At 48.8% G+C, this 21,989-nt stretch overlaps 1 protein-coding gene across 1 annotated transcript in view; it reads left to right on the plus strand.

Moving 5' to 3' along the window:
• Nucleotides 1–21,989, plus strand: part of Adamts2 (ADAM metallopeptidase with thrombospondin type 1 motif, 2) — a 156,058-nt gene that overhangs the window by 1,587 nt on the left and 132,482 nt on the right. Inside the window, exon 2 of the mRNA XM_013030891.1 lies at nt 630–1,030. Coding sequence (XP_012886345.1) covers nt 630–1,030 — 401 coding nt within the window. The remainder of the gene's footprint in view (nt 1–629; nt 1,031–21,989) is intronic.

Below are 21,989 nucleotides of genomic sequence, written 5' to 3' on the forward strand. Positions count from 1 at the left end.
CCCCGGGGATTGGTCGGGGAGCCCCGGCACGGATCCCTGGGGATCGGCGGGACCCGGCTTCACCCCTCTCCCCTGTGCTCCGGCGGCGGCAGGCTGGCGGGGAGCCGGACACCGAGGACAGGCCGCCCGTGTGGCTCCGGAGGCCCGTGGTGAGGGCTCCCCGGGTAGCTGGGGCCGCCGGGGGGTCGGGGTGCGCGGGGGTTAGGGCACCAAGCAAGAAAGGCTTCGGAGAAGCCCCTCATCCTGGCAAGGGTGGTAGGCTCAAGGGGACGCTCCGACGGGGGTGGGGTGGGTGGATGGATGGATTCCCCGCGCCCTGGGGGAAATGCGGGGGGGGGTCCTCGCGGAACCCTAATCTGGAGCAGCGTAGGGGGCGAAACTCGTAGCTGGCGCGGGCCTCGAGGGGGCTGGCCGGGGCGGCGTGGCTGCGCGCGGCGGGCCAGTCAACGCCTCTTTCCCTGTGCCAGAAAGACGGGGAGGCGTGAGCGAGCTTTTTTTTTGGGGGGGGGGTTCCTGGTGCAATGGCCCTTCCTTCCCCACGGAGGCCAGGGCTGGGGATGCAGGCGTGGCGTGGTGGTCACCGGGGGGCCTCGGCAGTCTAACGCCCCTTTCCCTTTCCCCGTTGGCAGGCGGGCCGCCGGGGCGCGGAGCCCAGCGCATCCTGGCGGTGCCCGTGCGCACTGACGCCCAGGGCCGCTTGGTGTCCCACGTGGTGTCGCTGGCGGCGGCCGGTGCTGGGGTTCGAGCCCGCAGGGCTGCCCCGCTGCAGACCTCGGGCTTCCCGGAGGGCAGCGGGGAGGAGGACCCCGGCCGCCACCACGTCTTCTACAATGTCACAGTCTTCGGTCGAGACCTGCACCTACGGCTGCGACCCAATGCCCGCCTCGTGGCTCCGGGGGCCACGGTGGAATGGCAGGAGGAGAGCGGTGCCACCCGCGTGGAGCCCCTGCTTGGGAGCTGCTTCTATGTCGGGGACGTGGCGGGCTTAGCTAAAGCCTCCTCGGTGGCGCTCAGCAACTGCGATGGGCTGGTGAGTACTTCTTTCTCTGTTGTCTGTCAGTCTGGTCTCGGTGGCTGTCTGCCTGTCTGTCTGTCTGAGCATCCAAAGCCCGTGATCCTGGAGTCCCCTACATTCTATGTGGAGGAGCATCCCCGTCTTCCTGGTGCCCAGGGAAGCTCCCGCGTGGCTGAAGGTGTTGGTGGCAAGGCAACTTGTTTTGATTTGTCTGAGAAAGGTGTGATTTTAGGCAAGCACCCCACCTCCAGCCCCACAGCCCCCACTTCCCAAGTAACAGAATGACGGGCGGGGGAGGGAGTCTTCCTTATACCTAGGGCCCTTGTCTGCGTGTTGCCAGCCGCTGGAAGGTCGGTGTGTGCATTGGCAGTGTGCGGTTCGGGAAGCTTGTGTGAACATGTGAAGGTGTCTCTCCCAACACGTATGCATCTGTGGGTTTCTGCTCACTCGTATACACGTCCGTGTCTGTTGGACGTGCAAGCTGTGCGCTGTAGCAGTGTGCTGTGTGTAGAGGGTGGGTGTGCTGGCTCCCTGCACAAATGAGGCTCAATCGCCCCCGCCCCCAGCAGACAATAATGCTGGAATGCCTCTTTAGCCCTCTGCCCCTTGGCTGACCCAGGGCCCCTGATTTTTATACTGTGGTTTCCTGCACAACTCCAATTGGTTATTTTGAGCCAAAGAGGTGGGGCTGCACTGGGCAATGAAGGCTCTGGTGCCCAAGGGCTGAGTTTGAAGGGTAGGATGGGGTGGAGGATGAGAGGAAAGCAGCCCCTGAAGAATGGGAGGTTCACCTGTTTTGGGGACCCCCAAGGGACCATAGCTGGGTCACAAGGGAGTCATAAAGAAAGCCGAGATCGATGCTCAGGGAGGAAGCTGACATTGGCGATGCTGTCCAGCCTTCCGGAGACCTGGCACATGGCGGAAGCCACTGCAGTTTTCTATTTTGGATTGGGTGTGTGGTGGTCAGGCCGGCTATGCTGGCCTAAAAGCCGCCCACTGTGGGTTCTGCTCTAATTGCTGCTCAGGGCACTCCTGCTCCTGGCCAGTGGCCACTTCCCCAGCCCCCTCCCACCCCCAAATAAACCAGTTCCCCTGGACAGCCCAGCTCATTCTGCCTTCTGCACAGCTGGCAGTTACCCTAAGCCCCACAACCACTGTGTTTCTTTTTATGGACACACAGGAAATATCACTTGTTGCTTCGGAAAAATCACCGCCTTTGGTTGGATTGAGTTGGAAGATGGGCATAATGCAAACTACAAATGTCCTTCTAAGGCTTGGGTACAAAGATGATGTCGCTTTATGTCCACTCATTCATCTGGTCATTTGGTCATTGGTTCAACCAGTACCTTTGGACTGACCAGAAATGTGTCAGGTCCTGCTACTAACTCAGGGGTGGATAAGCAGAAGGGCATCTAACCAGAGCTTTGAGAATGTTTTCTTAGGGGACTACTTGAGCGAAGCCTTTGGCAGCTGGCAAAATGTGTGGATGGAGAGAGGTACCTCTCAGGCTCCAGATGTGAATTGGCCTGAGTAGGACAGGCATGCTGAGATTTCCCACGCATTGGACAAACACAGGTAGAGATGCAGGCCAGGGCTGGAAACAACACTGCCCTGCCTAGTGGCCTTGGATGCCATCAGTAATGACCTTTGAGACAGTGGGACAGCATCATTCCATCTTCTTTTTGTTTATCCTTTTTCTTTGAGGCTGTACATGGGTGTACCCGTTCTGATTTTGTAATAACGAATGCCTTTATCCTTTGAGTAACTTGTACTGGACCACAGAGACTGAGAAGGTGGAGTTTGGTCTGGTTCTGTCTGGTCCGTTCTGCCACAATGCTTCCCAGCCCGGGGGAGGTGGAGGAGGCTGAGCTGTAATTAAACGAGTAAATTATGCCTGTGTACTTCCTCTCAAGGGACTTCACGTGGATAAACGCATAAATCCACCCAGCAGCCCATGTCCTTCATCACAGGGCTACCCAGAGCCCCTTCCTCTTGTGGCTCTTCCTTGCTAGTGAACTTCGAAACAGCAAAGCAGGTGAGGGAGCCTGGGCTGTGCATGCAGGTCCCCAGGATCTCAAACAACGATGAAGATTCAATCTCAGCACCTCTGGAAGGGATCCTGAGGTCTTGTATGTCTAGGCCCCTGTTCTTGGTCCTCAAACCACCGTTCAAGAAGCAAGGTTCTCTTGCCCTGTTTCTCCAAGAACATTCTGCAGGAGATGTACCACAAGTTGCTCTGAGCAAGTGGGGATTGGTGAGCAAAGCATTGTGGGAAAGCCTGTGGTTGTATCCATCCTAGAAAGATGTATCCTAGAAAGACGAGGCCTATTAGTCTGGAGAAGTTCTGTAATAAAGAAATCTCGCCAACTCTGTCATCCAGCACTTGCCACACAGATGTGACCACAGAACCCATTCTTTGTGGAACACATGCCACTAGACTCTCAGGCAGATGTGTGGTGATGCCACGGTGTGTGGACAGAACCTGCAGGGTATGACAGGCAGTTGTAAATTTTAAGGCAGCTGGAGTTTGAATGCTTAGGTGGGCTGTGGTGCTCCCCAAAGCCACAGACCCTTCGGGCCCTGTTATCCTTCTCTAGTCCTGGGACATACATGCTTATCTGCATGCTCAGCCCTTTAGAATTAAGAGTGTATTTGTTCTGTTTTTAAGGAGGGCAGTAGTGACTTTGATTACTGTCATTAGTATCCTAACCTGTTTAGTACTAGGGAACGCTAATCTAATTTAATACTATAGCTATTAATCACCGTCCTTTCAGTTACACGTGATAGAAGACACAAGGCAAATTAATGTGAACAGAAAGGGAAACTTATTAGCTCATGTGAGGCTTAAGTCTTCAGGCATGGCTATATCCAGGTGTTCCCACCAGCTCATTAAGATCATTGCTACTTCTTTCTTCTGTCTTCGCATGTGCTGGCTTTGCTTTCAGATGGGGCACCTCTGCAATGAATGGAGGGACCCCAGCAATTGCAAGCTGTCTTTTCCTGCTAATCTCAGGTGAGTTCTGTGTATCACCCTAGCTATGTTGGGGTACACATGGCTTAGTCAGGGAAAGTGGTTCCCAGAATCCCTTTTGAGCTGGAAGTATAGGAGGTGCTATTCTCCAAAGTGACTTAAGATACATTTTTTTTCCTTTCAGAAAGATATAAATTCTTCTGGAGTCAGATAGACAAGCCACATATCCCAAATAAAGGCACACCTCATAAGATATATTGTGTACCTTATTTCCTGAGAGGCCCATAAGTGTATGTATAGCATCTTTCATAGCTCCTAGTTGGAAATTGTTCATAGTGTTTATTGGAAGGGTTACAAATCTGTCTTTTCACAATGAATGAGAGAAAAAATGCTCCAGGAATGATTCTTGTATGTCACATTGCTACAGGAGCGTTTTCTACGGATATGGTGTGTGTGTGTGTGTGTGTGTGTGTGTGTGTCTGGTGTGTGCTTTGATCCTCAAATTTCAGCCTCCTAAGCAGCTAGGATTATAGGTATGAGCCCCCAGCATCAGGCTCTGTAAGACATTTCTCAGCTTGCCTAATTCCTGGAGACCTTCTCAGTCAGGAGAAGGAGCTAGGAGCAGTCATGGTGGCTGAGTGACCGCTGACTGGTCAGTGGCCTGCCCTCAGCTTGAAGCTCCTTGTGGGTGTCCTCACTTCTCATTGGTGGGTGATCAAAGTGGAGACTCAAGTTCTGCCCTGCCTCTTTCTCCCTACCCACTGTCTTCCAGTAGAGACTGAGACCTGCCCTGGCTGGGCAGGACCAGTGATGCAAGCCCTTAGGGACAGGCAGAGGCAGCCTCAAAGGACGGAGATGAGCAGGTGTCTGCTTTTGAGGCTCCAGTTTGCTTAGTGCTAAGATATCTGTGATTCCATCTTGACTTGCCACTGCTTGGAGAGCAATGTAGAGAGCACCAAGGAGGATAGCGGGAACTTTGGGTGCATAGGTATCTGGGCTCTTCAGATCAGAGCTAAGGCAACTGCCTAGTCCTTGCTATGGGAGATCTATACAACCTCCTGGGGTGATTTCAGCCTCCTCTTTGGCTTACTGTTTTCTCTAAGGCTCATGGAGTTTAAATGATAAGAACATGTTGGATAGAACAGACAAGACATAGGGACCTAGTTTTCTGGTGGTTTAGAGGAAATGTCAACTTTAGACATGGCTAGATCCAGGGGTTCACTACGTGCTGTCTCTCAGCTTTGCCATTCTCTATATTTATTTCAGAATGTTCCCTCCCCCTTTGGGGGTGGGAGGGGAGAGCCACCAGCAGCTGCAGATCTACTTGTCTTCTCAGAGGGTACTTCCTGTGAATGCAACACACACCTTTCTGAACGTCCTTCAATAATTTAGAGAGTCCCTCCTGGGGAGTGATCTGCTTGGCCTTGATTGGATTATAGACTTATGTCTAAACCAATCATTGTGAAGTTGGCCTGTCCACCTTTGGTGTTGAGGGTGAGGGTCTTTGGAGTGGAGAGGGATTATGGGAGACTTGCTTGCTCTGCTACCCCTGGGACTCCTTTCCCAGATTGACACCATACTCCTTGGTGAGTATAGATCCTCCCACTTTCTTCCAGATTCCACTTGCCACTTCAAAGAGCAATCCCAGGATTGCCCCTCCCCTCCAGGAGCCCCATATTCAAAGTCATGGCCCTGGAAAGCTCTAATCTTCACCCCAGGGATGTCTACCCCCCCCACCGTAAGCCCCCACTGTCTCCAGAGCTTCTCCATCTTCAGATTGGTCTCTCTCCAGCACCCCTCTCTCCTTACTGACTTCACACCATATCACACCACTCCTTTGCTTCCTATTTTCTCTTTGAGGAGAAAAATCCAAACCCACTGGCTGAGCATTCAAACCCCCCTATCCCCAGTCTGGCTCGGGTCCCTTAGCCTCATTTGTCACTTTATCCCCTTAACACTTGTGCTCCAGTCACACCAGCTTTTTGTGCCATGATCCCCATATATTTAGGATTTTAGCAAGTGCAAATGAACCCTTTCCCGTATCACTTTCCTGTAGCACTGTGCTCTGGACCAGGCCCATGTCATGTAGTACCCTCTGCTTCTTGGCAATTTATATCTGGGATGACCCTGGCTTTGTCTAAGGGTTGAGCACCAGACTGAGTGGAGTTCAGCTGGGAGCTGTGAAACAAGAGTGCCCAGGCAGTATAGACTAGAAGCCTATAAATGGAAGAGTGTGGTGCTTGTCCCAGAGACACAGTGCCTCTGGTGCTTAAGGTTGGTCTACCTTGGGTGTCTCCATTCAATTAGGATGTCCCCTGTCCTCTTGGAGAAATTGCTCAGAAACTGCTACTTTGCCACAGGAAAGCACTTGCATTCATGCATGGTTTGGTGTGATTTCCTGGCCTTACTTTGTTGTTTATGAAATCTGATTTCAGGTCCATTAGTTTAAAATCAAACTAAAACAGAAAGGAATCCGCCCGCACCACCTCCCCGGAGCACATAAGAAAGGATTAATTGGGGATGATGAGACCCTGGGCTGGGCTAGACTCTGGATATAACCCTGGATAAACTACCCTCTTTCTCCCCATTGTGCCTCAGTTTCTCTAGGTGGAAAGTGACGGGAATCAGCCATTTCCAGGCTACTTCTGGAGTTGCAAAATTGGATGTCAGGTGTGGTTCCCACATAGTTGAGAGTGAGGTCGTTAGAGGAGGGAGAGGTAGAAACCCTCATGAGTTCAGGTCCCATCTCCCTTGATAGACCACTACCTCAAAGGGAACATGGCTCCTGGGTGCCTGAGTCTCCCACATTTCCTCAGAGAGGCTGTCTTCCTGAGCCATGCTTCTGATTCTATTGGCATTGGGTATGCTAAATGTGTGCAGTGTGGGCCCGTTGGGCCCCTGGTTTGGTCTTGAGAAGCAGATGTGGGTGCCAGGGACTGTACAGGCAGCAAGCTCATTGGATGGGCCTGGTAAGTGGCAAGGGCTACAGGCTGGACAGGTGCTGTTCTGGAGCACTTTCCAGAATTTTCATTACTTCATCACGGCCACCTTCTATTCTGAGCACCCACAACCTCCTGGCTGGTCTCACCGGCATTCTTCCTGAGGGATAGTTGGAGGGAGGAAAGGGATATCTTCCCACAATGGGGCAGAGAGGGATAAGGAAATGACTCGGGACTGTCCAGTGCGAGGGCTAATTTGTCAGGGGTTTGTGTGTAAGGTTGGCAGAGTTGTGCCCCGTGGTGGCATCTCAGAGTGTGGACAGGGCATCGTGATGTAAAGTGGCTTCCCACCTACCTCGCGAGTGGGTGGCAGGAATTCAGGGACTGGACAGGGTCCCTAAACGCCGTGGGACTGTTTCCTGTGGCTCCATCATTGCTCACAAGCCCTTGGGACAGCAGGGTGGAAAGGGGGAGGGCTTTTCTTTCTAGAGACTCCACCGCAGCGCTCGCTCATGCTCGAGCATCACTGATTGGTTGGGGTTAGGTCGTAGGACCTTTCCATAACCAATCACCGTAGCCCAAGAAGGCGAAGTGCTGTGTTGATTGGCTCCAGCGAGTCACATGCTCTTCCCTAGCCCAATATGATAATGAGGGGAGCAAAGGCTGCTGGGAGGTGGACTTCCCTGCGCGGTCTGAGGAGGGAAAGCTGCTCATTGCCTGCGGGGATCAGCCGAGACGCCTGAGGAAAACCAGAGATGTGCCTCTGGAGCACCATAGCCAACCCTGCAGCGAGCCTGTGAGCAAGCCATTGTCTGACTTCCTTCCTTCCTTCCTTCCTTCCTTCCTTCCTTCCTTCCTTCCTTCCTTCCTTCCTTCCTTCCGTGGTGGTCCTGGGGCTCGAACTCAGGGCCTGGGCACTGTTCCTGAGCTTTTTTTTTGCTCAAGGCTGGTGCTCTACCACTTGAAACACAGTTCCACTTTTGTCCTTTTGCTTGTTAATAAGAGTCTCATGGACTGTCCTGCCTGGGCTGTCTTGGAACAGCCATTCTCAGATCTTAGCCTCCTAAGTAGCCAGGATTACAGGCATGAGCTACCCATGCCTGGCTTGTATGTCCCCTTTCAAAGAGGAGGATACCGAAGCTCAGGGGAATTACTCAGATCTGGGGTGGGGCAGGGGCTCTCAGAATGAGGAGGCATCTCTCCTGGGATTTCTTTCTTTTTTTTTTTTTTTGCCAGTCATGGGGCCTGAACTCTGGGTCTGGGCGCTGTCCCTCAGCTCTTCAGCTCAAGGCTAGCGCTCTACCACTGGAGCCACAGCGCCACTTCCGGCTTTTTCTGTTTATGTGGTGCTGAGGAATCGAACCCAGGGCCTCATGCTTGCAAGGCATGCACTCTACCGCTGAGCTACGTTCCCAGCCCCTCTCCTGGGATTTCTTTAGAGAAGCTCAAGGTAGAGCCTGCCTGGCCCCTCATGAAGACCACCAAGGCCAATTGCTGGTCTTTGAGCCTGAGTCCAGGGATGTCAGTTCTCTCTTGCTCCGTACTCCTCTCTCCTGCCCCACTCTACATTGTGGCCAGGTGTGTCTCTGTTGTAAGGATGCTGCTCATTCAGGTTCTGGCAGGTGTCAGATTCCTCCTGTGGACTCAGTCACCTGGGCTGGCCCCCATGTGCCTAGCTTGGATGAGGATATATGCATCTGTGTGTTCTTGGCAGAGATTACCTGCAGGGGCAAGATCCTGAAGTGGGATGGAAGTATGGAGGGGTGAGGTAGACCTCAGGTCCTTGAATTTTGGCCTTGCCTTAAGTGGCCCCTCCCCCACGGGCAGGCACTCTGGAATGGAAGGGCCCAGTAAGGAGCCCTCTCTGCTCTGCTGTGTATGTTTCATATTAAATGTCAGCTGTCCACCGGGTCTGCGGTGCTGCCATTAATATGGAGAAGTTATTACTGAGCCTGGAGCCAGCTCCTCAGGCTCATCCATGAATTTCAATTACACTGCACGTCTACTCCAGGGCAGGCGAAGTGGGGCACAGGGCTTCTGCTTGCAGGCAAAGGAAACTCGCATCCAAGACCAAAGAGCAGGCCAAGTCCTAGGCATTGCAGTGGTTAACAGGGAAGAAATGCACTTGGAATGTGGGCTGGATATTTACCTGACAGGGAAAAAATACCATGATTATTCTTAAGGCAGGGGGTTTACTCAGGGTGAGGCTTATTCATTGTCCTCTGGATGTGTTGACCCCTGTGATTTACCCAGTTGTGAGAAACTCAATTGCTCAGTCTATGGTAGTAGGGGACATACTCACATACTCTCTATTTAATCCAGATCCAGAGTTCAGGAATGGCTCTTTCTGTATTTCTGTATTTCATTGCATCTAAGATGCCACATAGGTTGCACAATTATTTTATATGCCACTAAGAAGAGGAGACACTTCTGGCTAACCTGCAGCCTCGTGCCATAGCCATAGCCCCTTGAAGTATAGACACCAGCTACCACAGTCTCTAGTTAGTAATTGTTCTTGCCCCTGTGAGTTGGCTATTTCTCCTGTTTGTTGTCCTTTCTCACATGTGGTAAGCAGGGATAGCCTGGCTGTGGCTGCGTCTAGGAGTCTTCCTTTCTGGTAAAATATGGCATGGTGATCTCCTCTCCAGGCATAGGTATTGATGCCAAAGCTACACCTTCTGCTGGCTGCACCATACCCCTTTTTTTTTGCCATCACATTGTGACCTTTTGAAGACATTTTGGGTGGCAAATGTCCCAACACCAAAAGTTCGAATCCCGTGGGCATCTCAGTTGGAGTGGCAACAGTATGAAACAAAAGCACCATTCAGTTGGCCTCTCTAAGCAGTGCCACCACCCTATGTGATGGGACCACTGATTTTGTCTTGAATCCAGAGGTGGTGGATGTGAAAATGTGTTTTAACAAGTTGTCCTCTTAGAGTCCTAAAAGCATGGTTTGATGGCGATGGTGGTGGTGGTGGTGGTGATGATGATGGAGAAACAAATTATACAGGGGTTGAGTCTGAGAGCTGTCATGCAGATTCCATGCAGGAGATGCAGGGCGGCAGAGGGAGCAACTTCAACAGCTATGTGAAGCCAGCATTCAAGGCTTTGTCTTTGAACTAGGGTCTTTTTCTATTCAAAATAGAGATTGGGACCCCAGGGAAAAATAAAGGCTTATTTATGTTGTACATACGCTTTGTGTGATCAACCTGCCTGGAACAGAGACTCTGGAGGTAATAAGAAGTGACGTAAGTCAGGTGGCGGATTCTCATGCCTGTAATCCTAGTTACTCAGGAGACGGAGATCTGGGAATAATGATTTGAAGCCATCCTGGGCAGAAAAAATCCATGAGATTCTTGTCTCTAGTTAGGCACCCAAAATCCAGAAGTGGAGGTGTGGCTCAAGTGGTAGAGCACTAGCACTGAACCAAAAAAGCTCAGGGATAGCACAAGGGCCCTGAGATCAAGCCCCAGGACCAGCATAAAAAAAAGAGAAAAGAAAGAAAAAAAGAGGGGACACAAACACTACCAACATATGGTACGTGGACAAGGAAATGTTCTGAAAAATATGTCATCAGGTGATTTTTTTTTCCCCTGCATGAACATCACAGAATATACCTACACAAAATTAGCTGCAGTCTTTGGGATTTATAATTTCATGGGACCACTGTCCTGTATGTTGTCTGTTGTTGCCCAAAATGTTATTAGGATGTGTGTGAATATATACATATGAGTATGGTTTTATTTTCTTTATGAATTATGTCACAAACCATCTTCAGTCAGTTCAAAGGAAAGCTCAGGATAAATTCAGGATGAAGCAATGTCCTGGATACATTCTACTTTTCTGGCAGTCTGTTCTTGTGCCAATACTAAACTGTGTTTATTATTGGGGTTTCAAAGCTGTACAATCTTAAGTGTAGGACACTTGGGAGCTGCGCTTGCCCAGGGTGGCAGTTATGAACCACAGGAGGTTGCTGAGCCTTGAAATGTGATGGGGCTGAACTGACAGGTGCTCTGTGGGTAAAGTACACACTGGATTGTGAAGATTATAACCCCGCCAAAACACCCCAAAACAAGCCACACCTAAGAATGTAAACTATTTCACAGATAATTTTAATTTTATATTTTGGGAGGTGCTGGGGATTGAACCCAGGGCCTTGTATATATAGACAAGCACAGCACAGCTCTAGGCTCCTAGATCATTTCAGATGGGTGGAAATAGTATTTTTTGGATATCAGGTTCAGTAAAAGATATTTAATTTATGTGCCTTTTGATTTGATTTCATGTTCAAAACTGGGGAATCCCTATGAAGCTGTCTTTGTATTTCTTTTGCACATCTGGATGGATTCATTACCGCCTCTCTGCTCCCCACTCCAACCCACGCACCCCCTTTAGCTGTTTCTGCTTTGAAAAATCTTTCTTGCCTGGTCACATGTGTTTACTCTTTCAAATGAATTTTGGAATTGTTTTGTCAGGTTAAACAATCTCTTGCGAATTTGATTGCCATTAAATTAAACATAAAAACTAATTAAAGAAAGAATTGACATGATTTATAGCATGTGCCAGGAACATGATGTATTTTTCAGTTTATTTAATTCTGTTGCTTTGTAAAGTATTACACATTTTTTAAAATACAGGTCATCTATTTATTTTTAAATCAGGGTTATTTCAAGGACTTTTCTTTTCCACCATTGCCAATTGAATCTTTTTCATGTAACACTGGTTTACAGGAAGGCTGTTGATTGTTATGTAATTATCTTTTATCAGGCAGCTTGAGATATTAATTCTAATATGTCTTGGTAGATTCCCTTAGGTTTCGGAGGCACACTGTTGTACCATCTGTAAACAGTGATGGGTTTGGATTCTTGTTTGCAAGCTGCACTGTCTAGAACCTTCAGAGTGATGTTAAGTAACGGGCAGCTTCTCGAATCCTCATTTGTGCCTGGCTGTAATAGGAATGCCCCTGGCGTTTCTCTGCTTAATATAATGCTTGCTTGCAGATTAAGATGGATTTCATGTGAAGGCAATATCCTCTGAATTCTAGTCTTCTCAGATCCCATTTTTATCAGCAAAGGAGCTGAAGTCTAGATAAAATGTCTTAACGCGCTATCTTACCCCCCAAGCCAACCATGCTGCAGTTATGGGAGGGGGTGGGGGAAGGGACTTTTGTTCTTGGCTTGGGGGGCTGCCAGTTCTCCTTAGTTGTCCACTCTGCTGGCCCAGAGATGAAGCCTAGTCCCCGTTTATACTTGCCAGAAACGACTCTCAGAAAGCCTTGGTGGACTTTTCCTTTTGAGGGGGCTTTTCTTAGGCAGGTAGAGGAAGCAGCACCTCACAGTTCTTCCCTGCTGGGCCTGTATGGAGAAAATTCCTCCTTGATTTGGCAGCATCTCCTATCCTCTATCTTGTTTCTCCAGAGCAAGCCCTCCTCAACCCCCTGTATATTACAGAAGATTCTGGCCTGCCCATACTTACATATGCAGTCTACTACTCTCCCAAACCCACAGTTAAACTTTTATCTCAATTCTAGAAAGCATGCCCCCTCCCTCCCTCCGCCCAAACAAAGACAGTTCCCTCTGCAGGAAATCTGTGGCCATCCTGCAGAGAACAAAATTGTTTTCTATCATGTGATCTATCTTCTCACTGACTGGCATGGAATTTAGGGGGGCTTTAAGCAATGTCTGTGGCTGTAACTCATCCTGAGAGTCTGATTGATAAGAAATGAATGGGATCTAGGGGTCATATGGGAGAGTCTTACCCACGCAAGTATGGATGAGAATATGGAGAAAGGCCATGAGACAGAAGGTCCGACAACCAGGATTGGTTGGGAGCCTGATTCTTCTCTTGATGGCCCGTGACTCAGTTGTCCCAGTTGTGAGTCCATCTACCTCTTGTTATGGAGAGAGCAAAAGGGAGCGCACATCACCCAAAGATGAGAGGTGGAAGGAAATGATTGTGGAGAGGGCTAGCTACTCTTCATGTGTTGGCTCTTGACTCTCCATGCACACGTCCTTGACTTGGAGATTCAGAGCCCTCTAGAGGGAAGTAGCTTTCCTTCTTACTACTTCCACATGGCTGTCCTAACAGGTAAGTAGGCAGTGAGTGACTGGTACCCATCACTGGACTGTCCACGTCAGGGCTCCTGGCACTTAGTGGGTACTGGACATGGATTTTGCATGAGGCAGGGGTGAGATCTTACCCTTGCCAGATGCTTCGTCCTGAGGGTCTCTCTCCTGACTCTGCACCCATTTGTTTGCCACCCTCCACTGATGGGAGTCATTAGTCCTGAGTCTGGGGTCTGGGCCTTGGTTTGCACGGATCCTGTCACAGGCTTTTGTGTCTTATCTGCGACCCTGTAATAAGCGTGTGATGTAATATGTAGGAATTTGTTCTTTATCCCTGGTTCCTGTCTCAGACCTCCTAAAAACCCTTGTAATTTCCTGAGTGATAAGGATGCTGGGAGCATCTTCTATTATGCTATCTGCTCTTAGTGCAGTGGTTCCAGAGAGAGCTTCTAAGACCCTTGACATCTTTAGAGTGATAATCTTTTTATATGCTAATGAGATGTCTGGCAGTGCCATCCCTGAATAGCTTTTCTGTTGGGGGTGGAAGAGCGGAAAGGCACATCCATCCATAACACCCTGAGTCTGGGCCTTGGACAGCTTCTGGGTTGGTGAGCTCATGGTGAGCATGGAGAAGGCTGGAAGTTCACACATACCTAAGCCCTATGTGTTTGCTTCTCCTGCGTCGCTTGCTTTGTATCACTGTAGGGTAGAGCCTTCCTGAGTCATGTGAGCCTGTCTAGCAAAGGCAGAATGGGGAAGTCTAGGAGGCCAGCCATTGGCCAGCGGCTTTGAAGTGGGGCTGGCTTTTGGGACTGTGCTCTTAGTCAGTGGAGTCTGCACTGCCTATGGGCAAGCAGTGTCAGTACTGAGTTGAACTGCAGGACCTAGAGATGGTATCCAGCAAGGTGGAGGACTGCTTAGTGGGAGGGGAAAGAAAAAAAGCCCATGTGGGGTCAGAAGAGAGAGAAGGAGGAGAGACACCGATCATAGCCTGGAACAGAGGGTGGAGAAGTCCCAAGCTGAGTCTAGGGTCTGTTTTCTGAGCAGCCCTAAAATACAGCTGTGGAGACACCTGCATGGGGGATGTGGGGAGGGTGGTCAGAGCCTGTAGTGCTGAGTCCTGGCTCAGAGCCGTGTTCTTTCCTCCCGCATGTCCTTCTCTTCCTCTCTTCCTCTACCTCCTTCCCCACCCCCATTCTCTCACCTCTCTGGCTTCTTTTTTCCTTTCTTCCTTCTGTTTTTTCCTCTCCCCTTTTCTCTTTCCTCTTTTGCTTCCCCTCTCTCTGTCCATCTCTCCTTTTCCAGAGTCCTCCATCACTAGGATTCCAGGGGACCCTTTCTTGGTGAGGACTCCTCATCACAGGCTGCCCTATTCTGTGCCAGAACCTTTCTGTTTATACCTCCTATCCTGCGACATTTACCCAGAGGCCCTCAATGGCAAAAGGCAAACTCGGAACAGCAAGGAGTCATTCCCTAGTGCTGGGAGGAAAACGGGGCTCAGAGAGGGGGAGTGACTCATCGGGATCACACAGCCACCACAGCTGGAGCTCCAGATAAAACCTTTGTCCTCAGTGTTGCAGGCATCCCCAGCCTCCCACACAATTAGAGACACTGGCTGTGGAGGAGTTCCCTTCTCTTCTGGGCCAGCCAACCAGTGGATTCTTGGTGTAACTCCCAGAAAACAAGATGATCACGTCTGCCGGAGTAGCCCCCGCTGCATATGGTATGATATGGTCGAGGGGTGGCGTACAGTCTTTCCTGTGAGTGATCCCTGGCCCTCACTGGCTGTGTCTGTCTTTGACGCTGCCTGGTGCCCTTCCCTGCCCTCAAGCTCCTCAGAGTTGCTACATTCTTCTCTTTGAGGAACTTCTGTAAGAAGCAAAACCTAAGAGCAGCCACAGGATGACTGCTGGACCTTAGAGAGTGACTCTGGTCACTGTGGCATCTGGACAGAGGTGGGCAGACTGTAGGTTTTTTCTACCCTTGTGCCTGCATTTCCTGATGGGCCACCAGGCTCACAGCCTTCCCTCAGTTGGCCTCTAGGTGCTCCCCTGGACTTCTGTGGACCTGGCTACCTAGGCCTGCAGGAAGCTGTTGGGGCCAAGCTGGCCTGGGACCGGTAGCCCTGGGTCTGTCTAGCTTCTGGTTCATTATGTGGGTGTCAATGACCCCTTTGCAGTTGAGACTTTTGTGTCTATGGTGACTGCCCGTGGCTACCCTGCAATTTCCCTCCTCTGAAGCTGATTGGTCCTCCTTGGGACTGGTGTTTAACCCTCTGCTACCTTGAGTGGGTCTGTACTTTGAGAGATCCCCTGGCTAGCTTCTATTTCTTCTGGTCTACACAGCCAGCTTCTTCCTGCTGATTTCTCCTGTTGACTCCAGCCCTAGGAATAACCAGCCTTTCAGAGAAGTGCTTCCTATGTTTTACTTCACTGACTCCTTGTGATATTTAATATTTAATCCCTTTAATTCAAGTGATGCGTATTTCCTGTATTTTCTAAGGAGTTGGTTTCAGGAATATATTTTTTCCAAATTACTACTACACTATTTTTTTTGGGGGGGGGGTCCTGTCATGGGGCCTAGACTCTGGGCCTGGTCACTGTCCCTCAGCTCTTCAGCTCAAGGCTAGCGCTCTACCACTTGAGCCACAGCGCCACTTCCGGCTTTTTGCTTTTTTGCTTATGTGGTGCTGAGGAATTGAACCCAGGGCCTCGAGCATGCAAGGCAAGCGCTCTACCACTGAGCCACCTTCCTAGCCCCCTATTTCCTGTATTTTCTAAGGAGTTGGTTTTAGGTATTTATTTTTTCCAAATTACTACTACACTATTTATTTACCAATTATTCCTACACATTCATTTACTAATTCATCCTTTCTACATGACTTTGGGAGGTGTAAAATGCCACCTATGAAATTCATGGAGATAATTTCGTTTACTTCTTGTCTCCACCCCACCCCATGCTCTCTGTCTCTTTCTGTGTCTCTGTCTCTGTCTCTTTCTGTGTCTCTGTCTCTCTCTGTGTGTTTGGTACTGGGGGTTGAATTCAGGAACTGCACCCCCAGTCCTTCTGCTTTTAATTTGGTGTTGTTTTCCAGATAAAGTCTTTTGCTAACTTTGACCTGATTGGCCTTCAACCTAGATCTTCCTATCTTCTCCTCCTGAGCGGTGATTACATACAGGCTTGCGCCACCATGCCTGCCCCCTCCCCCTCTCTTTCTTTCCTTTTTTTTTTGAATTAGTTCCAGGATTTTAAATTACTGTTGCTTAGGGATATGTTCAATTAGCTGAAAGTGTAAATATCATTATTATGATTTAAAAAATGCTTTGGATATTTTTGTTCATTTTCCAAATGGACTTTGGGTTTGTTTTCTTATGCTATTAAATAATACTCTAAGATAACCTTTATTTTGGTTGCTATTAATTGCCCAGGATGCAGTCGGACCTCTGCAAATCTTTGTTGAACAAGTGAATGACATCTTCATGCTGTTTACTTTTCAAAGGGAAAGAAGAACATTGATTGAAATTTCTTACGGTGTCTCCCAGAGAGTTTATTAGTAAGGGAATTTTATGGGCGTTGTGAATAGGATCCTTTCCATCATATTTTACAGCAGGTTATTATTGTAGATATCTAGAAACACTTTGAATTTATAATACACATGTGACCATTTACTCAGAATACCTGGGACCTACTTATTCCAGATTAATGACGTTCTCAGTTTAGACATACATCTTCATTTCCAATAAGCAGAGTTAAAAACAATTCTTATGGGGATTTAGAACCTTTTTTGCTGCCAAGGACTTTTTGGATATTTATAACATCGTCTCGGGCCATACAAAATGATCAATACAGGCATATGGCCAAGGGCAGCTGATAAGAAGCATATGAAAAGCATGTGCCTACTGTTATGTATTAAGTGATTTTGTGGACCACACATGGCTCAGGGGCTGGACGTTCCCACTCCTATTAGTACAAGGTATATATGGTCTATAGAACTACAGCCAAACCCTTGACCATCACAGTTACCTGATAAAGCCAGGCCTCAGCATTCTTTTGGGAAGGACCTCTAGGCTGTGCATTCTTGATCATTTGCTCTGAGCGATCTACACCTTCCCTTGTGTTTCAGCAAACCAGCACAAAATATAGCTGATCACAATAAATCCTACCAAACAAATCAATTGTATTTCTCAGCTTTGCTTTCCTAGATCTTCAAGTGAAGTGGCTACATTTACTTTGCTTCTAGATACATCCATGAACTTCCTTATTATTATTATTTTTTTATCATTGGCTTTTGGAGGGATTTTTTTTATCATTGGCTTTTGGAGGGATTTTTGAAGTATGCAACCATCTTTTACAATATGCTATAATTTTGTTTTTTTTTTTCGATTCGTATTCACCTTACATCTTCTTGTATGGGAATATAAAATGGATTTTTTTTTTTCAGGAGGCCTCAGAGCATCTATCCACAATCTAAGGGAGTATAGAACCAGGCTCTGCTTCTCTTTCTGTGTGTGCTGCTGAGGGTGGATCGGATGGCTATATAGTGGGCAAATGCTGGCGTGCCTGGAATTTCATGTTTTCAAAGCCATGGAGCCTGCTGCACCAAGTAAACCTTCAAACACAAGACACAGCTGTGAAGTTGGTGGTTTTGCGGGGGACAAAGGGCAGCAACTGACCTCCTCTTTATGTCAAGAATCCTCTCTCAGCTCAGTTAGATGCTGTCCCTTCCCTCCCCCTCCCCCACCCCAGAGCTGTGTACCTGGGGATGCACAGATTTGTTAGCAGCACTGTGTGTAAGCAAACAGTTGGTTTTGAAAGACTGTCATGAAGGCTGGGTGTGGTGGCACACATCCTTAATCCCAGATACTCAGGAGGCAGAAGTAGGAGGATCTTGATCAGAGGTTGGTCCAGGTAAAAGTGTGAGACTTTATCTGAAAAGCAAACTAAAAAGTCAAAGGATATGGGACTTGGCTCAAGTCATAGAGCACTTGCCCACCTCTGAATCCTCACTATCACAGACATACAGTGTTGGGAGTGGGGGGGGGAAGGAAAGGAAAGGAAAGGAAAGATGGCTGTCAGTTTCTACCAGGGATGTGTGGTTCAATGAGAACTTCAGGAGAAGACAAGCAGATCCAGTTGTGTAACCCAAACCTCGGCCTGAACTTGGGACTTAGGAGCCCTGTTGGAGTCCTTGCCCTGCCCCTTATGGATGAAATGGTTTTCTGAATTTCAGTGTTCTTCTGTGCAGGGTGGAGTTGACAAATCGGCAGGCCTTGTGCCATGTCCACCCACAGCTGAGTTTTGTTTGGCCATCCCTGTGTTTGACAAATATCTCACGAGGCTCCAGATTTCCCAGCATCTCTTAGGAGCTTGGGAGATCTGCTGGGTTTATGTCCTCAAGGGCTGGAATTGAGCAGGGATAGAGTCCTGTTGAGAGGCTCCTCTGGTGCCACAGTCTCTCCAGCTGCCTGTAATCTCTTAGATACATTCCCTACACAGTTCCTGCATAGACACTGGGATTTTTCTCTTTTGTTGGCATGGGCTTGGAGTGGTCATTTCTTCCTGACCCCCTTCTCTGCCTTTCTTCCTGTGATTTTTGTCTTATGGATCATCAGCTCTGTGTAAGGTCCTGTGTAATGAAGTCTAGCATGGACCCTCTCCATGGAGTGCTTGAATCTACTGCTTCCTGTGTCAGTCCCGCCTCTTATGGCTCATTAGTGTGATGTAAAAGTTAATGGTCATGACCACTCTAGTGGGTCACAAGGAGAATTAAATGAAGTAAGGCTCATGGCTGGCACATCGTAGCACATTGCTGTTGTTTCTGCCAGGTAATATTTTCCTCATAGGGCTGTTCCTCATAGGAACAAATTTTTTTAGTTGGAAACACACAAAGTACAGTCAGTGCAGATAGAAATCACTTCTGGGTGCTGTGTGGGCTGGACTTGGATTGAAGGTGGGGGTGGGAAGGCAGGCGGGGGTTAGGGGGAGTGGGCCAGGGGGAGGATGCTCTCCCTGCCCAGACTATAATCAGTCTGGACATGTTGCCAGATGAGGCCGTGACTCTTTTGAAATGGAATTCCTGGGTCAGAGTAAGGAGAACAGATGTTTACTGGAAGAGGCCAAGAACCGCTGACATCATCCAGAGCCCCTCAGGACAGCGCTGAGGCCGAGGGTCCATCGTCGTTTTCCTGCCAGTGATGCATTCTTGGGGCAGTTGCCAAGGCTAGGGTACACACACACACACACACACACACACACACACAGACACACAGACACACACACACACACACACACACACACACACTTTCTTTCTTCAAATCCTCCCCACCTGAACACAATTAGCTGGATGTGGAAAAGATTTCCAGTCTGGAAAGACAGAAGAGAGTCTTGTTGGCCAGCAGGCTTGGTGTAGAGTGGACTGTGCAACATGGAACAGTCACTTTTGTGGGTGCAGATGTCAGAATGGGGGTGCATAGGACCTTCCTCAGAGCAGGGGAACCAATCCTGTAATCTCTTCTTGAGTGGTGAATCTGAAGCGGGGGAGGAAATGTATCTTGAGGGGATGCTGGGGCCTCACTCCCGTGTGTTACCACATCTCTGCAGCCCAGGCCTGCCCCCAGCAGTCCCCAGGTCCAGATTCCTGTGACTGCAAGTGACAGAAAAACCCAGTATAAACTGGCTTAGGCCAAAGAGGTAATATCTTGCATTCTGGGGCAGCAGAGGCTTGAGCAGCCTCTGTCTTGCTCCATTGCTGCCTCTCCCTTAGGTGTACCTACTCAACCAACTCACCTGCTTCCTAGGGACCAGCAGTGCCACCGGAGCATAGAGCCTTACCTTTCCCAAAGGATTTCAGAGAGAGTCCAGAGACTTGTTCTCCTTGGTTCAGGCTGGATCAGGTGCCAAGTTTTCAGCAAATCACAGTGGCTGAGACAAGGGGCAGGGCTTTGGTTGGCCAGGCTAGGTCACATGACTTCCCCAGGGGGGTGGAGTTTGGTGGCAGAATCCCTTAGGAGCCAAGCAAGTAAGGCTGAATTGTTAGAGGAAGGCTGATTTGGCAGCCATTGTTAGGCAGAACTGGGGGGATCCTGTTACTTTCTCTGACTCCAGGATCTCTGGTTTGTTCCCTCTTGGTTTTCCCACTCTGATCAGCTGTTTCATGATAAGCACAATGCCTTCTCATTAGGCCCTCCCTTAGCTACCTCCCATGGCTTGTCTTCATCTACAGGGTGAAAGTACAGACCTCCCTGCCCAGGCCTCTCTGACCAAACACATCCTGCTTTTACCCATAGTATTCTTCTCTGCCCAAGCTGAAGACTACCCTGGGAAAGGAGACTATTGGACTTGGCTGCAGTTGAACCAAAACATTGATCTGAGAAGGGGCTTGAGGGGATCAGTGCCTAACTTGAGTTAAGGGTATCATGGCAAAGCAGCAGAGGCTGTTCTAGTCTATGTGGCAGCATTAACTGAGGAGATGGGGGTGAGGAGGGGTTTTCTCTGGGGAGCACTATAGCTTTGCCAGAAGTGTTGGGAGCCCTATATGCATGACTGATTCCTCACTATCTCTCTCTTCCAGGAATCCTTCCCCATCTCCCTGTCATTGTAGTTAGCCCAGGCTGCCTTTCTGCATCCCTGTTCTGGCCTACGTCCCTCTCACCTTATGCATGTCAGGAACTCCCTTGGTAGTCTGAAGAAACCCACAAACCCTTATGCAAAGATTATTTTTAATGCACAAGACACCCTACAGAGGAAATCAATTCTGTTCAAATAGTGCTATCCACATTGGAAAAAAATTTTTTTGCCATGTATCCATTACACATACTTTTGAACTCCTTATCATCATCCTACCTTTTAAATTGGTAGTAGTTTTATTGAGGTATAATTCACATGCTATATGTTCAGTCATTCAAAGTGCAAAGTTCAGCGGCATTAGTGCATTCACAGGGTTGTGCAGCCTTCACTATCATGAATCTGAGAATGTGTTCATCATCTACACTCTTCAGTAATCAATCCCACGTTCTCCATATATGCCAACAACAAGGGACCTCTTCCTTACTTTCTGTCTCTATTAATTTGCCTCTTCTATATAGTTCATTTAAATGGGCTCATATACTATTTGCCCTTGTGTCTGGCTTTTTTCACTGAAATGTTCTGAGGAGCATGCATGCCAGGGCATGTATCAGAATTTCATTTGGTTTCATGGACGATGCTGTTTTATTGTATAAGTAAGTGTATTCCCATGATTCCACTCTTTTCACTAGCTATGAGCGATCATGTACACATTTTTCATGTGCTTTTATTTCGTGTATGTGCAGGTCCTGAGCTTGAACTCAGGATTTGGATGCTGTTCCATAGTTTTTCCCTCAAAGCTGGCCCTCTACCACCAGCTTTTTTTTTTTTTTCCTACTGGTTAATTGGAGATAAGAGTCTTACAGACTCACCTTCTTGAGCTGGTTTCAAATTGTGATTCTCAGATCTCAGCCTCCTGAGTGGCGAGAATTACAACCATAAGTCATCAGTGCCTGGCTTCATGTGCTTTTCTTGGGGGGGAGGGGGTCAATTGTGGGACTGTCCTCTTCTCTATTGTCTTTTCTTCCTGGATACATAGGCAGAACTCAGCCAGAGGCAATCAGGGCCTACCACATAAACAAGTAGATCCAGTCCCCCTGCCACAGGCTGTGTTGTTATTTGCTTCTTGAGGACACTAGGCTTCTGTCATTTCCTGGGAAGCCCCTGGCAGCCCTGTCCCATGCTGGTGTGCTATCTTGGTTCTGTGGAAGCTGTTCATCTTGTTTCTGGGGTGGGCTCAGCCTGAGGACTCTGGGGTCCTCAGGTCTCTGTTTGCAGGCAGGGTCTAATCCTCTTCGCCTCAGTGCTGGGCATAGTGTTGCCTCTGAGTGGTGCTCAGGTGTTGACATTTAGGAGATACCTTACAGAGCATCTCTTTTTAGGGACACCAGCAAGTGTGTGAGAGATCAGCTCTCCCTGACATTCCCAGGCCCCCA

This window comes from Dipodomys ordii, unplaced genomic scaffold (assembly GCF_000151885.1).
Source record: "Dipodomys ordii isolate 6190 unplaced genomic scaffold, Dord_2.0 Scaffold135, whole genome shotgun sequence".
Taxonomy (NCBI): Eukaryota; Metazoa; Chordata; class Mammalia; order Rodentia; family Heteromyidae; genus Dipodomys; species Dipodomys ordii.